Genomic DNA, 21,830 nt, shown 5'->3' on the forward strand with positions numbered 1-21,830 from the left:
GCAATCATTGTTGCCCAACTTACTCGCACGGATTCCTGCACGCTTCTCGGCAGACACGGTCGTAGATGGCTTTGCTCCTTTTGAGAACACAATCAGCTGCGTAACGAAAGAAAGAGGGGGCAAGGGAAGGTTGAGGAGAAAAAAAAAACACTTCTCTCTCTCTAGTCGATTAATTGCTACAGACTTAGGTGTAGCTTGCGTATATGTTATTGCTTTCTGCATGGCCATATATCTTAACCAATTTATACTGGCGAAATGAGTAAAAATTGAATTTTCGCGTTCCTATCGGCAGAGTTGCCGATGTGCTCGCGTGATCCCTTTTTTTTTTAAAAATAAGATTACCACCACAAAAAATTCCTCAAAATTTTCGTCTATTTCGTGTCCCGCCTAAGGTCACGGTGATATTGCTTCAGTGTAGAAGCAGGTCGCGTACCCCTGTGCTTCGTGATGTTGGCAGGAGGAATATATTGTGGAACTAGGTGGAAGCGTTCGATTGAATTTCGCGTTGATTGCCAAGGACCATTTGACAAGGCGAAACTGACAAGGTGTTGATTGACAAGGCGCATTTGACGACACCCAATGTTATTATGATTGACTACGTAGCTTATACCGTGCGTTATCGACCGCAAAACCACCGTTAATTGCTTGAAGCCTAGCAAAAGCATAGCCCGATCTTGTTTGCTGGTTTCGTTATGAAACTGCATGACGAGCGGTAACACGACATGGACTGTTGCCGCACTACACGGTATTTTAAATTACGGCATAGTATTGAGCAGTAGGACATAATACAGCTCTTTGTGGTGCGTCAAGACATGGCTTGCCGTGGTGTGTCATAGTATTGCTCTATACAAGGCTTTGTGGTGTTCTGGGAACGTAAATAGACGCTCTGACGCACGCATTCCTGCAAAGCGTACTTCGCCGCATTATTACCGAGATTGAGGAGAAACCAAATGTACGTCGCTCTTAAAGCACACTTTGCCTCATAAGTGGACGCACTGAGGTAAAGCCTACTGCGGCAAAACGTTGAGTGGCCGCAATCGTATTAAGCCAACCACATAAAGCCGACAAATGGTCAACATGAAGTAAAATAAAAATAAAAATATGGCTGTGTTGAAAAAGACAACTGACTACTCTATCGTCTCCCCTTACTTCGTTCAAATGTTTAGTTATTTGAGGGATGGGTACAATGCTCAGACAACCAATCTATGGGTCATAAAGGAGATTAAAACCGAATGATTTTTCCGAACCATTCGAATTTTAAATGGTCCTGAGAGTAAAGATCTTTCTTATTTTGGTCACTTCAGGCGGCCTACTGGTTCCGTGAAGTGTAAAGATAGGCTAGTTAAAGTAGAAGGTACAATATATAGACTGGGTAAACCTTATACGAGACTGTTAGATGTTATTCTTCGGGTCACAGAGAAATGCCTCGTCGAGCTTAAATGACTCGTGTTTAAACAGCATCCACATACTGGCATTCATATACTCACGATGTCACCAGCTGGCTAGTCGACGAGCTGAAACTTAGCGATAACAACCATTGTCGTGATGGGTATATATATAAACACAATGGACAAGGCTAGGCGTTCGTGACGTACCGGTCTGTACGTCGTCGCACATGACTTCGTCGAGCTTGTTGCGGAAAGGGTACGTCTTCATGATGCAGCCGCAGTTTAGGAACGTGATGTTCATACGGCACTCTTCCATGCAGAGCTGCGAAAAAATTCGGTCGATCTCGTGAAAAAGAGCTCGAAGAGAACATAGCATTTAGTTATCTCTTTAGATCTTTGAAAACATCACAGAGCATATATTAAGTGGAACGTAGCATTCACTTATATTTGTCACGTTATAGCGTTATGTACGGAACGGTCTACGGTTAAAAGAAGCACTGAAGTGCATGGCGCTCAGATCGCTGCCACCCTAACTGCAAGCCGCTGTGGAAACGTTGTCCATTCACTGCACAGATGTGTCGGAAGAAATCAGAACTGCCAATCGCAAGTTATGTGCTGTATTTACAGGCGACTGTGCTCTTACGAGAGAGCAATAGCCGGAAATGTACTGCACGAAAGTGCTCCTTCTAACAGTAGACCCCTGTTTGTGTACATGCTCTCATTGATATTTAAAAACCTTACAGAGCACGTGTTAATTGGGCAATGTAAATGATGTCACGTAACGGCCGGTGACGGGTCGACATGCAGGCGGTAATGAAGTACAGCTTACCGTTTGAGTCATGTAAGCCGGATAAAAGCGATGCTTGCCCAACATCTTGTAATCCACGCAGTTGGTGTCGTACGGCGCTGGAAGAGCTATGCTGCCTTTCTGCGTGTAACAATTAAGACGCGAATGAAATTCAGCAGAGCGTTGTGCTCCTCTGCGAGTGTTGGGGTCGTCTTGCGATAGCTTTAGATTGTGCGCTTAAAGAGACTGCAATTCTTCAGAAATGATAAACACAAAATATACGTGGCCTATGGCGTGATCGGAGTTGTCCGGCGAAACGTCAACCCTCTCTGGCCGTGTTGCACATCTAAAAACCGAATTTCGAGAGACATATATACAGCTGCTGTTGGTCATTCTCCTGGACCTTCAGTCGAGCGCGAAAAGATGCTTCATTGGCTTTTGTTCAGAAGCATCCCATGAAAAGACATGTATTATTGCGATAACAATGACATGGACGTTCGACGGCCTTTTCTGCGGCGGGCGTCGGATTGTCCTGCTTTCGACGGCGCACGCGTGGCCTTATGGAGGCCGGTCACGGAGTCCCCAGGGGCACCAAGTCCACTAAGCGGACTGTCCGTTTTAGCGCACGGTGTGATTGGTTAAATCTCAACATCGACTCATCGGTGCCGACCGTGAACGCCGGCCCCTCTGGCTCTATCCGATCGGCGCACGCTCAGATGATGAACAGTCTACGCACAGTGGACTCACACAGAGCCACTCCCAAGCTTGAATTCGCTTTTACTCGGGGTATGCACTTGTACGTATGCAATACCTGTTCGATGCTGTACTCATAATTTCCGTTCGGTTCGAGAATGACGGTGTGCTTGGCGCCAGCGTCCAGGCTGTCCACGTGGTGGAATCCCACGTCGGCCACGTACCGGTCCAGAGACACCAGCCGGCTTATCTTCCACGTGATGAACATGCTGAAGTCTGTGTGGGCGGGTGGGCAGAATGAATGAATGAATAGATAGATAGATAGATAGATAGATAGATAGATAGATAGATAGATAGATAGATAGATAGATAGATAGATAGATAGATAGATAGATAGATAGATAGATAGATAGATAGATAGATAGATAGATAGGACGGACGGACGGACGGACGGACGGACGGACAGACAGACAGACAGACAGACAGACAGACAGACAGACAGACAGACAGACAGACAGACAGACAGACAGACAGACAGACAGACAGACAGATAGATAGATAGATAGATAGATAGATAGATAGATAGATAGATAGATAGATAGATAGATAGATAGATAGATAGATAGATAGATAGATAGATAGATAGATAGATAGATAGATAGATAGATAGATAGATAGATAGATAGATAGACCACGTGTACACGCGACGTGTAGACAAACAAGGAAGCTGGTAGCCAGTTTTCTTGTATAGTACAAAGCCACATTAATGATAGGCAAATTACGCATAACAGAGAAAGAAAGAAAGGCAAAGGGGCGCACTGCGTGACAGTCAGCGCGGAACTAGCCGCACCTAGCATTTTTTATTTCGCCCAATTCTCAGTATACTATAGCTTCGGGGTGCACCTATAAACATGTTTAAGAGCTAAAGACAGGTTGTATTTCTTGTACAGCTCTATATTGATGCATGCCCAACTAGCATAACAAAAAGAAGTTTGTGATAACAAAGAATTTACTAAGAATCTGTATAGAACAAAAATGTTGGGGACATCACAAGAGAATGGCGCAGGGCTAGAACTATATAGTGTACTTATAAACAGTCCAAGATACGAGGTACGGGAGCCGAATCATTGTGGAATAACTAGGGCTCTGCGTTTTCGGTTTTATGCGAAAAAATCCGATAAACATTCGCGGTAAAATTTTTGCCAATTCGGATTTATCCGATAAACACTGATTTCAAGTGCCAATATGACCTGGACCAACACCAACTCGCCCAACTTTTTATTATACTGGTTCCATTATTTATTGAAAGGACAAGTTCTAAGCGCTCATTGACACATCTGTTTTGACCGATTTAAAGTTTACCGCGCGTAATTGTATTAGGCGACGTAGCTGTATTATGCTCCGACTCAGCTTCCTATATGTAGAAGCTTCACAAGAACTTGCAACTCTCCTACGCCAAATTCAAGGTGCTTCACTTCAAAGATCCGTGCCACCCACTCAACAACGCTCTGGAGGATGGAATCAGGACATGCTCGTTTAACGTAGTTCAAGATTTTGTTGTGCACTTTGCTGCCCTGTTGAAGTCGTCGCAGGATCTGCGCCGTAAGTTTAGTCTTTTGTGCTTGGCCAAGGGCATATCCTTGAAGTCGCTGAAAACCGTATGAACGTCGAGGTGGTTCTCTTTTTATGAAGCTCTAGAAGGTATTTCGGACTACTGGCGCGCCATATTGTCTTTCTTGAGAAGCGACGAAGCCAAAGGAACGAAATGCGAGAAGCTCAAGAGTCTTATTTCATCGCCTGAAGCAGTACACGACTTGCTCATTAAGATGACATTTCCGAAGACCAATTCATGTGCCTAGCTCTCAATCATTAAGGAACTTGAGGCTTGAGAGTACCCTGGTACACCAAGTTTATCCTATACTGGGGGTTCGTTTGCAAGCACTCGTCAGTCAGTGGCGTGATCCAACCGAGGTCTTCGCATCAGATGTCACAAGTCTGTTCGACCTCCTTGACGAGAATGACCGCTTAACGACTGTCGCAGACATTCACGATACTATATATACGCTGCTGTCGCCGAAAAGTGGAGGCAGACATCTGAGAGGAACCTGTGCGATCAACTCCAGTACACTAAAGAATCGCTTTGGTACTGTGTTCAAATTGTGAATCCAAATGTTAAGCATGAGCTGTCCTGCGCGTTCGAAACCTATGCGCCTATTTTACAATTAGTGCTTCTTGAAACTGACGACGTGCGCCAGCCCCTGAGCGCTTTTGCGAACTATCAGTGCTATGAAATACGTAACATTGCTGAACCCCTGTCGTTTTGGAGACTTCGCAATGTTCAGTGGCCAGAGCTTTCTCGCTGCGCGCTGCGTCTTCTGGCGCTTCTTATTTCTAGCGCTAACGTTGAAAGGACATTTTCAAAGTTGAGAGTCGTCAATCGAAAGGAGCGCGCTTCGATCACTGACAGCAACCTCACGAAGTATGCTTGCGTGTTTTACAATAAGCTTTAAGCATAAGGTTGTTATACGCACAAAAACAGGTGTTTTGTGTTCAAGTATTTCGCTTGTGCATGTTTTTGTGCATTCGAACCTTCTAGCAAAAATAAAATGTGCTTCGTGTGTTTTGATGTTTTAATATTCAGATATGAATTGATCTAAAATTTTGAGGTTTTCAGAATAATGCAAAACACCGAATTTCGGAGAATTGAGGGTTTACGAGAAATAAACTCCGATAAACGCCGAATTTCCGCCAAAAATATAAACTCCGATAAACACCCGCTGATTTTCAAGAAATATAAACACCGAAAACACGGAGCCCTAGGTATAACGCTGGCATGAATCACTTTATCGCCTTTCAGTTTAGCACGTATTATCGCGTCGCGCTATTGGCCGCGAGATCGAGCGGAGTTGCCGCCTAGCGGCTTCTGGCTGAACCGCGCCTAGTGTGGATTGCTCCATGCGTCGTCTGCTAGCCCCGTTGTGTTTGCATGTGCGCGTACGTCATGCAGATAGGCCTCCCAAGCTCGGCCAGGGGGCGCTGCGGCGCACGCGTTTCGCCGCCTTTCTAGCGAAAACCGGTCGCTCCCCTCTCCGCGCCTGCCTTTTGACTGCGCTGTCTCCGCACGTTCAGGCACCCTGCACGCGCTGTTCTCTGCTCGCCGTGCACGTGCAGCTTCACGTGTCGCTTGCTCTGAAGGTTTAGAAAGATCCCAGAGATGGAAAAAAACGTTTTAACGGTGGGAATCTTACCAGAGGAGGACGGTTGATCGACCACCTTTTCGGGACCGAGCAGGTCGTCAAGGGCGATGCTGTTTGTGCGAGCGCTACGTGCGTGCAGATGCTGAACGGGCACATTTCTTTGACATGAGTAGGGAGGTGACTGCGCGAGTTCTGTAATTATGTTACCGGTAAAACGCACATTCGTTGCGGCAGTCGTGTATACTCGGAGCTGTCAGCAACCAACCAGCATGCTTTCGAGTGCGTTTTCTATTGATAACTTTTCAATTGCTTAGATGCCAAGTTTGTCGTGCGGCTTTAAATTTATTATGAGCTCAGTGTGAAGAGCACAAATTTACATCTGCCCTGTTGAGTCACTGGCTGCATCGCAATGCGCAGTGTTCAGTTTCGTGGGAGTTTCACTTTTGCCGAGGTTTGCATCGAATGATAACAACATCGGATCGCAAGTTTAATGTCGCCTTGGATTTTTTTAGAGCTCCCTTTGACATCATAATGATATACGCAAACAAAAATAAATAAATATTTCATGCCCACTTCGACGATGCATGTTTCTTGCAGAGGCGTGTTTCATTTCGAATAATATCGACGCCTCATCACGCACCGTGTTCGCTTATTCGAATGTCGCTTTGGTTGTTTCGAGAGCTCGCTTGGTCAGCATCATATTATACAGGGGTGTAGCCAGGGCGGGGGGGGGGTCAAACCCTCCCCGAAAATTTTCAATTTTGCTTGCGTATATGTACACGCACACATACAAACGCACGAACAAACATACATAAAGTATGGTTGGACCCCCCCCCCCCCCCCGAAAAAATTTCTGGCTACGCCCCTGATACTATACAATACCCACTGGGATCGCGCATGTGTATGATTATGCCGAGATTTGTGCCCAATAATAAGCGCATCTGAATTCGCGAAGCCATCGAAAATTTAATTGCCACCTTGGTTCTTTTTTCAGCTCGTTTCCAAAGCGGCATGCAAGGCTTTTTATTACGTGCCGAACGCATGACATTAATACGAGGCACGCCGTGGTGGATTAATTCGGATTAATTTCGGCCACCTGGGTTTCTTTAACGTGTACGTAAATCTAAGTACGCCGGTGTTAGTGCATTTCGCTCCCATCGAAATGCAGCTGCTGTATGCGTGAATCGAACCCATGACCACGATTTTAGCAGCGCAACACTTCAGCCTTCTAAGCAATCACGGCGTGTCGCATGCAAGGCCAATATAAACGCTCAGTGCAAACATACAGCTTAATTCTGTTTACAGGGAGCCGCGACGGGAAATGTACCGCAATCAGCTGAATTAAACACTTAGTACTCACGGTACGTTATTTAAACTGTGGTGTAATAAGCCCAAATGCTCCGCTGCTGTAACATTACAAATGGTTGACTCGGAAAGCCAGCGCGCAATCTCGAAACGTACAGCGGCTGTCTATTTGTTGTAACTTCGGTTCACAAACGCACTTCCCTTTCAAATGAGCACGATCATCGCGTTTCTCCCCGTTAATAGTTCGTAACACTGTGTACGACAAAAACTGCTTCAAGGTGACAAGACCGCGAAAGCATCGCGGCGAACTGCCATAATCCACTCTTGACGCCTCTGCTCCTCGGACTGCTTGCATTGGAAACGGTAGAACATGACAGGAAGTTTTCGGCTCTTCGACATTTTTAAACTTTTGTGACAGTTCACAATGCAGCAGGACTGCGTGCCTGCTTTCGAGTACGACGAAGGAACGGCACCCATAGCGTGAAAAATGCGAGATAAAAGCCCCGGGGAGCACGTTCTCCGCGCGCGCGATGGGAAAACCAAGCAAGAGCGACCCGTCCCAGCTACCGGAGTTTTCCCCTCTCTCCGCTGGGGCGGCGGACGGCGCTGCGCAAACTTGAGCGTTGGAGGCCTATCCTCAAAAGGCGGTTTGTTCCGTTGCGTTAGTGCAACTTTAACCGCTCGTACGTATGCCTAACACGATGTAAAGAAGCATTTGGCCTTGATCGGCTGTATATGTACTGTAATAAGATCAGAGAGTGCACTTGTCGAGAGTGCTGTGTGTGGTCGTCGTACCCTCCGTTCACGAGAGTCATATCAGTGTAGGTGCCGCTCTGTGGTTCAAGCGCATTGCAAAGTGCACTTGGCGTTGCCCTATAGATGAGAAGTATTAAATCTCATGTGAATATAGCCTTTTAGCGGCGCGGTGGTAAAAAAAAAAAAAGGCTCGCACGTACTTGAGCGTTGTGGTTAGGTGTTGTTTACACGTTACGCGACGAGCTTTAGTTGTGTACGGTCCTGGTCTCACTAGAGAGAAATATTTCTGTTAAGTCACGTCTGACACTTCGGTACTTAAATTGTCCCCTAAAAAGAACAGAAAATGAAATGACACGGAAATCGCAAAACTGAGTTGCCTTGCGCAATTTTAACTTGTGGCGAAATTTATACAAAAACACCCGTGTACTTAGATTAATGTGCGCGTTAAAGAGCGCTGATGGTCGAAATTAATCCAAACAGCGTAGTTTACATTTATGTCGTAGTAATTTCACGCCAAGCCACATCTTTTTTCTTTACATTATCTTGAGCGTTTGTGTTGCGTTGTTTAGATTGACGGAAGGCAGTGGACATTATTCGTATGAAAAAACGTGCTTTGGTCCCGTAAAATAACCGGACTTTTGTTCCATTACTGTCGTGCAAGTGATCAATCGAAGAAATTTCCGTGCTGTACAGTTACCTTTCTGTACTGTTACTGGAATAAAAACAAGCGTGTGCGTGTTAAACGTCTCCGTAGCGCTAAAGCGCTGTCAGCCACGTAGCTTTCCTCAGTAAACCTATCAACTGTCCTACATTTCATGGAGAACTGAATAAGAAATGCGAATGAATATTTGAGCACGCAGTGCACAAAGTGGCATTTCAACTCATCGTGCAGGAATACAGGCTTTCTTTTTGTTGAGGGGCATCCAAATGATCAAGAAGTAAATAGTTAATTCAGTCGCGCTATACAGCAGTGCGCAGTAGGTGGAACACAAGCTAAGCATGTACAAATAAAACAACGAGAAAACGTCACCCATTGCGAAAACGCCGACTGTTGCCGAAGGCGAGCAACCCGTTCGTTGGCAGAATGCGCTTCTCTCACAAGTAATATTAACGTTCGGTGCGCTTCGTGCAATAATTCGGGAATGAAGAGCGCACATATTACCACAAAACTGCAGTGAACGCATTTTGTTTGCCGGAAATCGGGTCACATCGCTCACAACGAAGCGCTATTGTGCACGTTTGTATACGCGCCGACAGCCGCCTATCCACAATAGCGCGGCGACAGTGCTGCCACCTGTAGCCCGATCTCGCGGCGAATACCGACCGAAGAGTGGTGGGTACTCGTGGTAGGCGGACATCTCCTGGTTGCCTTTCCAGTTGAGCGTGTAGCACATGTACTTGGGCAAGCGAGAGAAGGACTGCACGATCTGCCTGCGAGGAGATGCGGAAATGTGGCGGCATTACACGTGCCGTGATATACTTAAAAGTCCCGTCACAACCACATATCGTGCAGTGCGCGTAAGATCAACAACATGCACATCCTTCACGAATACTTCCGTGTGATCAGAAAGTATATAGCCAGCTATTTTGAATATTTTTCTGACAGAACAATGTGATGTGACGTCGTCTGGATTGAGACAAGGTTCTGTTTGTCTTATACGTTCCGTAAAGCGATGAGAATCACAAGTTCTTACAAGTTATCCTATGCAAGCGCTATGAAGAATAAAAAAAAATGTAACTCAACGGTTCAGAGGAATCAAAATGCAGTCTTACTATAACGAGAGTAGTTTTGGACAAAACGTATAGAACTACGATTCAGAAGAAGAGAGTCGTTCTGGGAAGGTAATTCATATGATTATAGATTAACTGAACACATCGAAAAGGTGCGGTTGGAGGAGATATAGGTCTCAAGGATAACGGAAGTTGAATGTTAGGGGAGAGGCAGTTGTTTGAGACCACAAAAGACGCTTGTTTCTGCATTCCATAAGGAAGCCCAGCTCAGCGTTGTTGGGGGTGGTGGAGTGGGGGTGAAAAATCAGGGCAGTAGGGACAGGTTACTGACTCTAAATACGAATACCCGGTCGCGGTACCACTCTCCCCATAAGAATAGCCGGTGGGTGTCCGGCATTTCTGGTAATCGAACCCAGTGCCTCCAGCAACGCTTGAACCACTAGACCACCGCTGTGGTTTTAGGAAAAAGGGGAGACTGAGACCTCCGATCGTACCCTAGCCCTTCTTCCGAAGCGTCTCCCGCTCTTGAATCTACTTATACCTCAACACCCGTCATGCTGTCTCGGTCAAGCGAGACTTGTGGGAAAAGGCGCATAGTTTCGGAATACCGCTCAATGGCAGCTCACTTGTCCTCCAGGATGAACTTGTAATAGTAGAGCGTGGGGTCCTCGATGGTCGTCTGGATGACGTCGGTGGCGTCGAGCGCGATCTCGCCCAGGTTTCCGTCTTGGTCGAGGACCCTGCGCAGCTCCGGGATCTGCGCGAACGCAGCTCTGGGTGAAGTCATAGCGATCGGCGCGCACATTTCGCTTTGTTTTCCCAAACGGTAGCGATCTGCATCATGCCATTAACGTTGTTATGACCACAATGATTTTCCAAATATGTATGTATGTATGTATGTATGTATGTATGTATGTATGTATGTATGTATGTATGTATGTATGTATATATGTATGTATGTATGTATGTATGTATGTATGTATGTATGTATGTACGTACGTACGTATGTATTGTAGAGAAGCATTGGAACGCTCTAATAGGTCGTCCTCTCAAGCGCCTCCTAGTGGGTCACCCTCTTCGCCTATCCTCGGGGAGCACGCCCCTCGTGCTCGTGCTCGTGAGAGTCTGCGCTCTGTCGTTGTGCATCGTCGCCGTCAATCTCGCCGTCAATAAACGTCTTAACAAAGTGGTGGAGAGTGCTGTACCGTCACCACAACTTCGGTCTCCATTCGATGCCCCTGGAGCTTCGATCCCGTACCGTGCCATCTACCATGCCGCAAGACGCCGCTCAGCAAACGCCGCCTCCTGCTCTGACCGCTTGTCCCGGTGTCCCCCGCATCCGTGACCCTCCTGTCTTCACCGGCGCGGATGGCACCGACGTGAAGGACTGGCTCACGATTTACGAACGGGTGAGTGTCCCAAATAAATGGGACGAAGCAGGCAAGCTGAGCAACTGGTTTTTCTACCTCGCGGGTGTGGCAGGCATGTGGTACAACAACCATGCATCCGATTTCCCGACGTGGTCCGATTTCAAGACCGCCATCGTCGACGTGTTTGGCCGCCCTGCCGTCCGTAAGCTGCAAGCCGAACAGCGGTTGCGTGAACGGGCACAGCAGGCCGGTGAATCGTTCACGAGCTACATTGAAGACATCCTTGACTTGTGCAAAAAAGCCGACGCGAGCATGCCGGAGTCTGAGAGAATCAGGAATGTTATGAAAGGCATCGACGACGATGCCTTCACCATGCTGCTGGCCAAAAACCCTCGCACAGTGGCAGAGGTCATCACGCTGTGCCAAAGTTACGAGGAGCTGCGCCGGCAGCGCTTGATGACCCGTCGACCGCCATCACGCGATGCTGATCTCGCGGGCTTGTCGGCCATTTCCGACCACTCCACCTTGCTCGCCGAAATCAAGTCGTTCGTGCGTGAGGAAATTGCCCGCCAGATCTCTCTACTGGCTTTCGCTCCACCGCAGCGTGTTGACCAGCCGCCCACTACCCTCCTGCCTCCTCTCCGCCGAGCGATTCAGCAGGAAATCGCAGAGGTCATTCCTGAATACCACCAACCGCCTCCACTGCATGCGCCACTAAGCTACGCGCAAGCTGTAGCCAGGCCGCCCCCAGCGATTCCTGTGGCTGCACCGCGAAGTTACGCCGAAGCCGTCGTCGGACCCCAGGCCTTCGACGCGGCTGTGCCGCCTACGTACGTCGACGTCGTCCCCAGGCCCCGACTCCTGCCCACAATGCCCTCATATCAGCAGCCGTCTCGTCCGTCCCGTTCTGCGACATGGATGGGACCCGCGAACCGCTGGCGCACTTCCGACAACCGCCCCATCTGCTTCGCTTGCGGTTGCGCCGGTCACGTCGCACGCTACTGCAATCGCATGGAGCCGCCTCGGGTCGCATCAGCCCTCCCCAGCCAATCAAGCCGACCTTATTATGACCAAGCGCCGCCTATGTCACCGACGTCCCGCGCCGCACCATCTACCCGCCGGTCACCGTCTCCACGACGTCGCTCACTGTCGCCCATGCGGCCACGTCCGGTCTCACGTGACCAGGAAAACTAGTCGTCGCAGTCCACGAGGCAAGGGCTGCGACGCTATCGAACTGCGAAAGCCCTCAGCGAAGCCCATCGAACGTGATAGACGTGTTTGTGGACGGTGTTCGCGCGTCCGCCCTGATCGACCCTGGAGCCGCCGTATCCGTTATGGACGCCAAGTTTAGCCGACTACTGCGAAAAGTGACGACGCCGCTTTCGGGGCTCTCCCACCGTACAGCCAGCGCCCAAAGTATTCACCCAACTGCGGTGTGCACAGCTCGCGTCATTATTCAGGATGCTCTGTACGCCGTCGAATTGATCATAATTCCTGCGTGCTCTCACGACGTCATCCTAGGATGGGATTTTCTCTCCCGCCACGACGCCGTCATTCATTGCGCACCAGCCGAAATAGAGCTCTCACCGTTCCCTGATTGGACGCCGGCAGACAATCCATCGGCTGCGGGCAAGGTACATGTCAAAGACGACACCAAGGTGCCTGCAAACTCGTCAACGGCGGTGTCAGTCTACTGCGCAAGTCTTTCCGACACCGTTGCACTCCTCTCGCCATCTGAACGTGTTTGCACGAGGAAAGGCTTGCTGGTGCCTTTCGCGACCGTGCAAGTCACTCAGGGCAGCACTCTATTTTTGTTATCAATCCATTCCCATACAGTGTCACGTTGGTGCAAGGGGAATGTCTCGGTAGCGTGGAACCCCTCGAAGACGCACAAGTTATGGACGAACCAGATGAAATGCACTGCCACAGTTCCAGTACGCTCGGTGCTGTTTCCAAGTCTGGTTCATCACCCGCTGGTGTATTTGGTTCCTCCATTGCTGACAACCTTACGCCAGTCCAGCGTTCCCAACTTCTGGGCCTGTTGGAAGAATTTCGCTCTTCTTTCGATGTCGCTCAAACTTCTCTCGGCCGCACGTCCGCCGTTACGCATCGCATCGACACTGGCACCCAGCCGCCACTGCGGCACCGTCCATATCGCGTATCTCCCACAGAACGCTGTGTAATCAACGAGCAAGTCGACGAGATGCTTCGCCGCGATGTTGTTCGACCTTCTAACAGCCCCTGGGCGTCTCCTGTCGTTCTTGTGGCGAAGAAGGACGGTTCTGTGCGGTTCTGTGTGGACTACCGACGACTTAACAAGATCACTCGCAAGGACGTGTATCCACTACCGCGAATAGACGACGCAATTGACAGCCTGCAAGGCGCAGAATTCTTTTCATCTCTCGATTTGCCCTCAGGGTACTGGCAAGCACCCATGGCTGATGACGCTCGACCGAAGACCGCCTTTGTCACGCCCGACGGCTTGTACGAATTCAACGTCATGCCGTTTGGGCTGTGTAATGCGCCCGCCACCTTTGAGCGCATGATGGATACCGTTCTGCGCAACCTGAAATGGCACACATGCTTATGCTACCTCGACGACGTCGTTGTTTTCGCTCCGGACTTCTCCACGCATCTTCAACGCCTGCGGCATGTTTTGACGCGTTTGAGCGAGGCCGGTCTGCAACTGAATCTAAAGAAGTGCCGATTTGCAGCACGGCAGCTGACAATACTCGGTTACGTCGTGTCCAAGGACGGTATTCTCCCCGATCCAGCCAAGCTTCGGGCCGTGACCGAGTTCCCAAACCTACGTCCGTCAAGGAACTGCGCAGTTCGTAGGACTGTGTTCCTACTTTCGGCGCTTCATTCGAAACTTCGCGACTATCATATCGCCGCTGACGAAGCTCCTCGGAAGTAATGGGCCCGCTCAATTCGTGGTCGTCAGAGTGCGACGAAGCTTTCGCGAAGCTCCGTCGTTTGTTGACGTCGCCTCCCATACTACGCACTACGACCCTACGGCCCCTACAGAGGTACACACGGACGCCAGCGGTGTTGACCTTGGCGCTGTCCTTGCGCAGCGCAAGCCAGGGTTCCCTGAATATGTCGTGGCATATGCAAGTCGTGCGCTTACCAAAGCCGAGACTAATTACACCGTCACCGAAAAGGAATGCCTGGCGATTATCTGGGCCCTTACGAAGTTCCGACCTTATTTGTATGGTCGCCCATTTGATGTCACCACCGACCACCATGCACTATGCTGGCTGTCATCATTGAAGGATCCATCAGGCCGCCTCGCCCGCTGGGCACTTCGCCTACAGGACTACGACATCCGCGTGCTGTACCGCAACGGACGCCAGCATGCAGACGCCGACGCACTCTCGCGCTCCCCCTTGCCTGACGACAATACCCACAGCTCAATGTCTCACAATGCCATTTCTTCCATCGACATTCACACCATCGCTACCGAACAGCGCAAGGATCAGTGGATCGCTTCACTGATAGACTTGCTCACTGATCCATCGGCAACACCATCCACTCGCGCGTTGCGTCGTCAAGCCCATCATTTCGCCATTCGCGACGACCTCCTTCACCGACGCAATTATAACGCCGACGGCCGCCAGTGGCTACTAGTAATACCCCGCAGTCTCCGTTCTGACATATGCGAATCGTTCCACGCTGATCCGCAGTGTGCGCACTCTGGGGTATCGAAAACATACCACCGCATTCGCCAACGGTACTTTTGGCGAGGGATGTACCGCTACGTGCAGAAGTTCGTTCACTCCTGCATCGATTGTCAGCGCCGCACAGCTTCAACGCACCAGTCACCAGCAGGTCTACAGCCTTTACCTTGCCCTGACCGGCCGTTTGGGCGCGTTGGCATCGATTTGTATGGGCCACTTCCTCTGACGTCGGCTGGTAACCGCTGGGCCATCGTCGCTGTAGACCACCTTACGCGATACGCCGAAACTGCCGCCCTCCCCTCGGCTACAGCGCGCGATGTAGCCTCCTTCCTGCTCCACCGGTTCATGCTGCGCCACGGTCCACCCCAGGAGCTGCTCAGCGATCGAGGCCGTGTCTTCCTGTCGGAAGTCGTCGAAGCCATCCTCAAAGAGTGCAACGTTGTTCACCGCAAACTACTGCTTACCACCCGCAGACGAATGGCCTCACCGAACGCTTTAACCGCACGCTCGGCGACATGCTATCGATGTACGTCGCCGCCGATCACACAAATTGGGGTTCGATTCTGCCTTTCGTCACCTACGCCTACAATACCGCCCCTCAAAGCACCACTGGTTTCTCACCCTTTTTCTTATTGTACGGCAGGCACCCGTCGCACACAATCGACACAATCCTTCCATACACGCCGGATCGATCGGAGTGTGCGCCTATTTCTGCCACAGCCAGACTTGCTGAGGAGTGTCGCGAGCTAGCCAGGACCTTTACTATGCAGGACCAAGAGCGGCAGAAGAGCATTCGCAGTGCCACCAACACTTCTGCACCCACGTTCCTCCCTGGAGCGCTCGTATGGCTCTCGGTTCCTACCACTGCAACTGGCCTCTCTTCCAAACTACTACCAAAATACGAAGGCCCCTACCGTGTCGTCGAACGCACATCCCCGGTCAACTACCTGATTGAACCTATTGAACCATCTTCCGACATGCGCCGTCGAGGGCGCGACATTGTCAACGTGGAGCGCCTCAAGCCCTACCATGACCCGCTCATAGTGACCAGCTGTTAGGTCGCCAGGCGGCTCCCTTTTCGTACCCGGTCCCGGGGTAATTGTAGAGAAGCATTGGAACGCTCTAATGGGTCGTCCTCTCAAGCGCCTCCTAGTGGGTCACCCTCTTCGCCTATCCTCGGGGAGCACGCCCCTCGTGCTCGTGCTCGTGAGAGTCTGCGCTGTGTCGTTGTGCATCGTCGCCGTCAATCTCGCCGTCAATAAACGTCTTAACAATATGTATGTATGTATGTATGTAGTATGTATGTATGTATGTATGTATGTATGTATGTATGTATGTATGTATGTATGTATGTATGTATTATGTATGTATGTATGTATGTATGTATGTATGTATGTATGTATGTATGTATGTATGTATGTATGTATGTATGTATGTATGTATTATGTATGTATGTATGTATGTATGTATGATCTTGTCTTGGTGAGTGCGTGTGGTACGCACTATCATTAAGAACCCGTTCATCGTTGTTCATATAAACAGCAGCAAAATTGCGTGCCGCAATCGGTATATCTTCTGTACCATTAAGTCAATCCCTAAAGTAAGCATATCAAAGTTTCTATAACAAGACGAATGTAGTAATTTATTTCACTAATAATTCGTTTGCTACTGTAAAACGCGACCTATGTACATATACATAGACCAGATTGGTCATAACGTATGGAAGAAGCAAGAGAGCTATAAGAGACATCGTGTATTGGAGGACTAATTGATTTACCGTTTTTCGTGATATAGTTCCTTCTTAATTAAGCGCCGAAGATAAACAAACTTTCTCACCTTGTCGTCAGTGAGGTTGCAGAACTTTGGGTACCGCTGGCACAACTTATCCTTCTTGATCCTACGACGGGTGAGTGAAGAACGAAAAGTGTACACTGAAGGATTTGTGCATCTTTGCGTTCCTCGACTTCGCGTTCTCAACCAGGACACCACTTCCTAAGCGGCCACCAGCTATCCGTTCATGCACTAGAGCAACGCATGTAAATCAACACCACCATCTGCTCTTGAACCTTGGCACAGCCCTCGTCTTCGAATTCGCTGTCGTTTATAAGTCTTTGCTTAGATGTGAAAATATGGGAGGGTAGGCTGCATTAGAGCCGGTTATTAAAAACCATGAAATCGACACATAACTAACAATTACAACCATTAAAAAAAATCAGAAGCACTATGCGCATATACGGTCGTGAGTTTACAGAGAAGTCTCCATGGGCAGTCATTTATACGAATCGGGAGGACTACATAACGCCTGATAATAAACGCGCAAGATGTGACTTATACATGCACGTCTATTATTATTATTATCATTATTATCATTATCATGTTTTGTGTGGATACACAAATCAGACAAAGAGACAGAATAAATATGGAGGGTAGAGGCTGACAACTGCCACCTAAAGGGCACAACGCCTGCCTGCTCCTTCGGGAAGGGGAAACATAGAGGAAAGGAAGATAGAAGGAAGGAAAAGAAAAAAAGAAATATGAAATAACACAGACGGGTACACAGATAGGTAGTCACATGGAAAAATTTCTATAAACGCAAGGCCGAATCGGTTTTGTTCATGAAAGTTAACTGGGCTCGATGGGCATGGTCCCAGCGGGCAGCGCATCCTCCCGGGAAGAGGCAATCATCGAGGGTCGTAAACTTAAGTCCGATAAGTCCATATTCCTTGATGAGCTGTGCCCGCTGCAGAACGAATGCGGAACACTCTAAAATTAGGTGTTCAAGTGTCTCACGTGAGAAGGCGTGCATGGCGGACTGTCCACACGTCCTTGACGATATAATCGTTCGCGCATTAATACAGGGCCAACTCTTGGCTTATATATAAGAGTGCTCTGTCACGACGACGCATGACACGACTACAAATACGGACACGTCTATGGTCGGATACAACTTTACAAAATTCCGGAGAGGCCCCACCCTGACGACTGAAGTGCGGCTGCTGATCGCCTCCGCCGGTGAAGAAATAGTCCCACTCATGCACTCTGCAGCCTCGGCAGTGCTCTCCGAAGACGGATTCACCGGCCGTCCGGCTCATGACGTCAGACTGGAATGTGTGCCCATTGGTGCTAACTCTTGTGCATCCGCCTTTGAGGAGGAAATGTCGCGAACTTCTAAAATTGCATCCGACTATAGTTGCACGTACATATCTACATCATCATGCGAAGCTACAAGCAGCCTAAATGGGCAATTGCCAATCAGCTCGTTTCATAGTTGCCGGTTTCTATGTTGCCAGTCGAGATGAAAAATTCGTGAACCCGGGATGTCGCTGGAGCGAACGTTTCGGCAAGCGGTCTTATCTTCTGCAAGGCTGTAACTGTTTTCAGACGGCACCTCGAAGAAAACAAGACCGCTTGTCGAAACGTTGGCTCCAGGACATCCCGGGTTCACGAATTTTTCATCTCTTCAAGCTTCCATATTTTCCTGAACTTCTGGCATGTTACCAGTTGGTGACGCAAACGGAGATTCCGGGAAAGCGCAGGGTCTGCGTGCTCTCGATGAGCACGTCCACGACGGTCGGCCGCCGGAGGAACGAGACCAGCGTGCCGGTGGCCTGGTACAGCAGACCGGACAGCATCAGCGTACCGCTCACGATCCGCAGGACGCGGAACGTAAGCCGGAGCCTGCACAGGTATAGAGAACAAACATGAAAAACGCTTAGGCGAAGGCCCCGTGCCCGTCCAAACAACCGAGTCGCAACAAGTTTCCAACGGTATAACATTATAACAAAGTCAAATTAGCGCTAATGAAGACGGACACACAAAGAGGCAGGCAAGGACAGGCGCTGTACTAACAAGTGTTTATTTTGAAAACGCCCGTCGAAATATGTACGCTCTGGGGACGTTTGCACAATAAGCAGGTGTGAGCAGCGCCTGTCCTTTTAGTCTTTTAGCAAGTTGTTGCAACCTAACTGCAATAGCAAGAGGCAACTTAATTGTTGCCTCTCAGCTTACGCATTGTTAACGAGGAACCTGTCGTTCGGGGGACTCACTGTCGCCTAAAATGGCAATGGCTAAATCCCTACGAGCGGAAAAGGAGGAGTGGTACCGTAATACCGTACCGTTTCTCTGTAACTCGCTAAAAGACTCCCTCGTCTGCCGCGTCTTGGTGCGTCCGTCTTCACTTGCGCTAATTTGACTTTCTTATAATGCAAAACCAACTAGCCCAACATTCTTTCCTACTGAAGTTTCCAGCACGTTTTGTTGTGAGGCTCGCAGCCTCACTTTTTCTCCGAAGTCTTCATCTCAGCCCCAGAAAGTGTGACCACTCGTTCCGGTCTGCGGGTGACTTTCTCGCCCCGCATACTGTGAGGGCCTCCGCCGTTTCAACGGACGTAATCATTTCTTTTTTGCCTCGTTCTGTTGGGACTCTGTTGTGATGGGGGAGTATACGGGTACAACGCACGTCAGAAAGGAATAGAGGTATATCATCAACGATGTGGTAGCTGTGGAGGCTTGGGACCAGGCCGTAGTGTTTCGTGACTCTTTAAATTGGATATCGACCTGGCGTCATAAGCCTGCGCGAGCCTATAGGGTCTGTGCAGGCAAAACACTGGTGGGAACGCGACATGTGCTAGATAGTGAAACGGCACATCTGCATATAGTGCGCGATGTAGGTATTAAAGACATATCGACTACCCATATCTGTCACGCAGCAGTGCTCATAAAAAAAAATTATGGCACCTTCGTACTAGTGCTCCCAAGCCCGAAGGGAGAGCATAGCTGGGCGGCCAACCTTGTTTACTCTTTATATATCTCTTTGTTTCTAGTTCTTTCTTTCTTTCTTTTTCTCTCTGCTTATTGTATATCTCTTTTGTATCTGTTTCTTTCTATTTCTTCCCCTTTCTCGCTCTTTCTATATTTCTTTCTCTTTCCAGTCTTCCCTTTCTCCCCCTCTCTTTATCGCTTCCTCTTTCTTTCTCTCTCTTTCTTGGTTTCTCTCTCTCTTTCTCTTTTTGCCTTGATCTCTGTTTTTTCTATCTCTTTTTTCTGTCTGTTTCTTTCTCTCTATTTTTCCTTTCTTTCTATCGCTTTCTCTGTCTTTATTCACTTTATTTCTCTCAATTTTTTCTTTCTCTATTTTTCACGTGCTCCACTTCGCCCAGCAGAGTTTTCATTTAACGCCCGCACCTGCTGTTCTCGGTAGTGGGGCTTGCCCAATTCCTGTGGCGCACACCCGCCTGGGGATTTTTGTTCGCGTTGGACAGATTACGGCCGGCTTAAACAGCTCGTGGTGTGACAATTGCAAACACCGCGGGTACCTTCTGCATCTGCTCCACGGGTGCCTTTGAATTGCGCATTTTGGCATTCGGAAAACAAGGGACCACTCGTTGCAGGAATTTCCCTGGCCGTGCTACTTTCGGGAAATGGAAGCACTCGTGAAAAACCGCAACAAATCATGACAGCATGACCTCACCTGGTTTTGCACTGCCTCCGTGATCGGCTCACCTTTGGCCAAGAGACGATATTGCCACGCCCGCTTCTTCTTTTCTTTTGATGTGTTCGAGTTTGACCAGCAAGGACGGTTATCAACGCTCGACGCTGGCCGTGAAGCAGTGTTCGAGAAGCTTCACGATTTTAGTAGATCGTTTTGTTAAGATTGCGTGCCGCACGCGAATGTTCCAGCTTTGTCGAGAGATAACGCCGCCACCACCGATATTGCTGGAAAGTTCCATAGCACCTGTATAAAAGCCGACGCGCTTGACCGCTTGTCAGTTGATCGACGGTCGACGCTCTGTCCGCCGCTATCAGTGTGTTGCTGTAGATTGACTTACAGTTTCCCGGCCACAAGTTCGGCCAAATAAACAGTTTCATCTCGAACGTGCTGACTGCTGTCTTCGTCGTCACGACCACGTGACATCTGGTGGAGGTGCTGCTTCATGATCCGGACGCCACCGCGGGGCGCTGACCCAAGCCCAAGCCGAGAAGAAGACGACGCTAAGGACAACCGGATCCTCGAACCAGCCGCCGGCAGAAGGGACTACAACCAGAGTACGGGCTCCTTCCCGAAAACACCAGGCAGCCGAAGACCGTCACATCGACCGCCGAGACGATGACAGACCCCCTGCCCACCTACAACGGTAGTGATGCAACAGCCAAGGGAGCCACCGACTTTCCGTGGATCGTCGTTTGAAGACCCGGAGAGCTGGCTGGAGACGTACGAGCGAGTCGCCGCCTTCAACCACTGGGACACTGAAGAGAAGCTGCGCCACGTCTACTTCTACTTAGGAGACGCCGCGAAGACGTGGTTCGAAAACCATGAATCGAGCCTTCAATCCTGGGACCTCTTTCGGACGACGTTCCTTAATACCTTCGCGAGCATCGTCCGCAAGGAAAAGGCCGCTGCTTTGCTGGAGACAAGAGCACAGCTACCGAATGAGACGGTCACCATCTACACGCAAGAGATGACGCGACTTTTCCGCCTGGCTGATGCTGCGATGCCTGAGGAAAAAAAAGGTCCGCTTCCTTATGCGGGGAGTGAAACAAGACCTCTTTGCAGGATTGGTGCGGAACCCACCGAAAACTGTCATCGAATTCCTAAAGGAGGCTACAACAATTGAAAAATCCCTCGAGATTAGGACGAAGCAATACAACCGCTCAACCCTGTCGACAGGCTACACAGAAGCGCACTCGCTAGGCACCGACGACCTACGGGAAACCATCAGAGCGATAGTGCGGGAGGAGCTGCGCAAGCTGTTGCCTTCAGCGCAGCCTCAAGTGGATTCGATCGCCGACATGGTCCGCGAGGAAATCCAGCAGTCGCTGGGCACCCCCGATGCAGCGCAGCCGCAGATGCAAGCAATGAACTATGCTGCAGCAGCCCGACGCAACGCCCCCGCTCCTCGTCCACGTCATGACGCCGCGCCGCC

At 49.4% G+C, this 21,830-nt stretch overlaps 1 protein-coding gene across 1 annotated transcript; it reads right to left on the reverse strand.

The window, feature by feature from the left end:
• Positions 1 to 19: 19 nt before the first annotated feature.
• LOC119391162 (uncharacterized) lies at positions 20 to 19,265 on the reverse strand. The gene is made up of 9 exons (XM_037658836.2): positions 19,186 to 19,265; positions 18,406 to 18,585; positions 16,744 to 16,804; positions 10,484 to 10,614; positions 9,451 to 9,557; positions 2,987 to 3,144; positions 2,218 to 2,316; positions 1,596 to 1,710; positions 20 to 96 (listed from the first exon to the last, which is right to left on the reverse strand). The coding sequence occupies exons 1-9, from the start codon at positions 19,263 to 19,265 to the stop codon at positions 20 to 22; spliced, it is 1,008 nt and encodes a 335-aa protein (XP_037514764.2).
• Positions 19,266 to 21,830: the final 2,565 nt, after the last annotated feature.

Source organism: Rhipicephalus sanguineus, chromosome 4, assembly GCF_013339695.2.
Source record: "Rhipicephalus sanguineus isolate Rsan-2018 chromosome 4, BIME_Rsan_1.4, whole genome shotgun sequence".
Classification (NCBI taxonomy): domain Eukaryota; kingdom Metazoa; phylum Arthropoda; class Arachnida; order Ixodida; family Ixodidae; genus Rhipicephalus; species Rhipicephalus sanguineus.

What these genes read in the sequence shown, in the direction of transcription:
- LOC119391162 (XM_037658836.2), bottom strand. Translation starts at nt 19,265, where the DNA reads ATGCGGGGCGAGAAAGTCACCCGCAGACCGGAACGAGTGGTCACACTT. An exon ending in ATGAAGACTTCGGAGAAAAA is followed by an intron (nt 18,586 to 19,185) that starts GTGAGGCTGCGA and finishes ATACCTGTGCAG; the next exon opens with GCTCCGGCTTACGTTCCGCG. An exon ending in CGGCTTACATGACTCAAACG is followed by an intron (nt 1,711 to 2,217) that starts GTAAGCTGTACT and finishes ATTTTTTCGCAG; the next exon opens with CTCTGCATGGAAGAGTGCCG.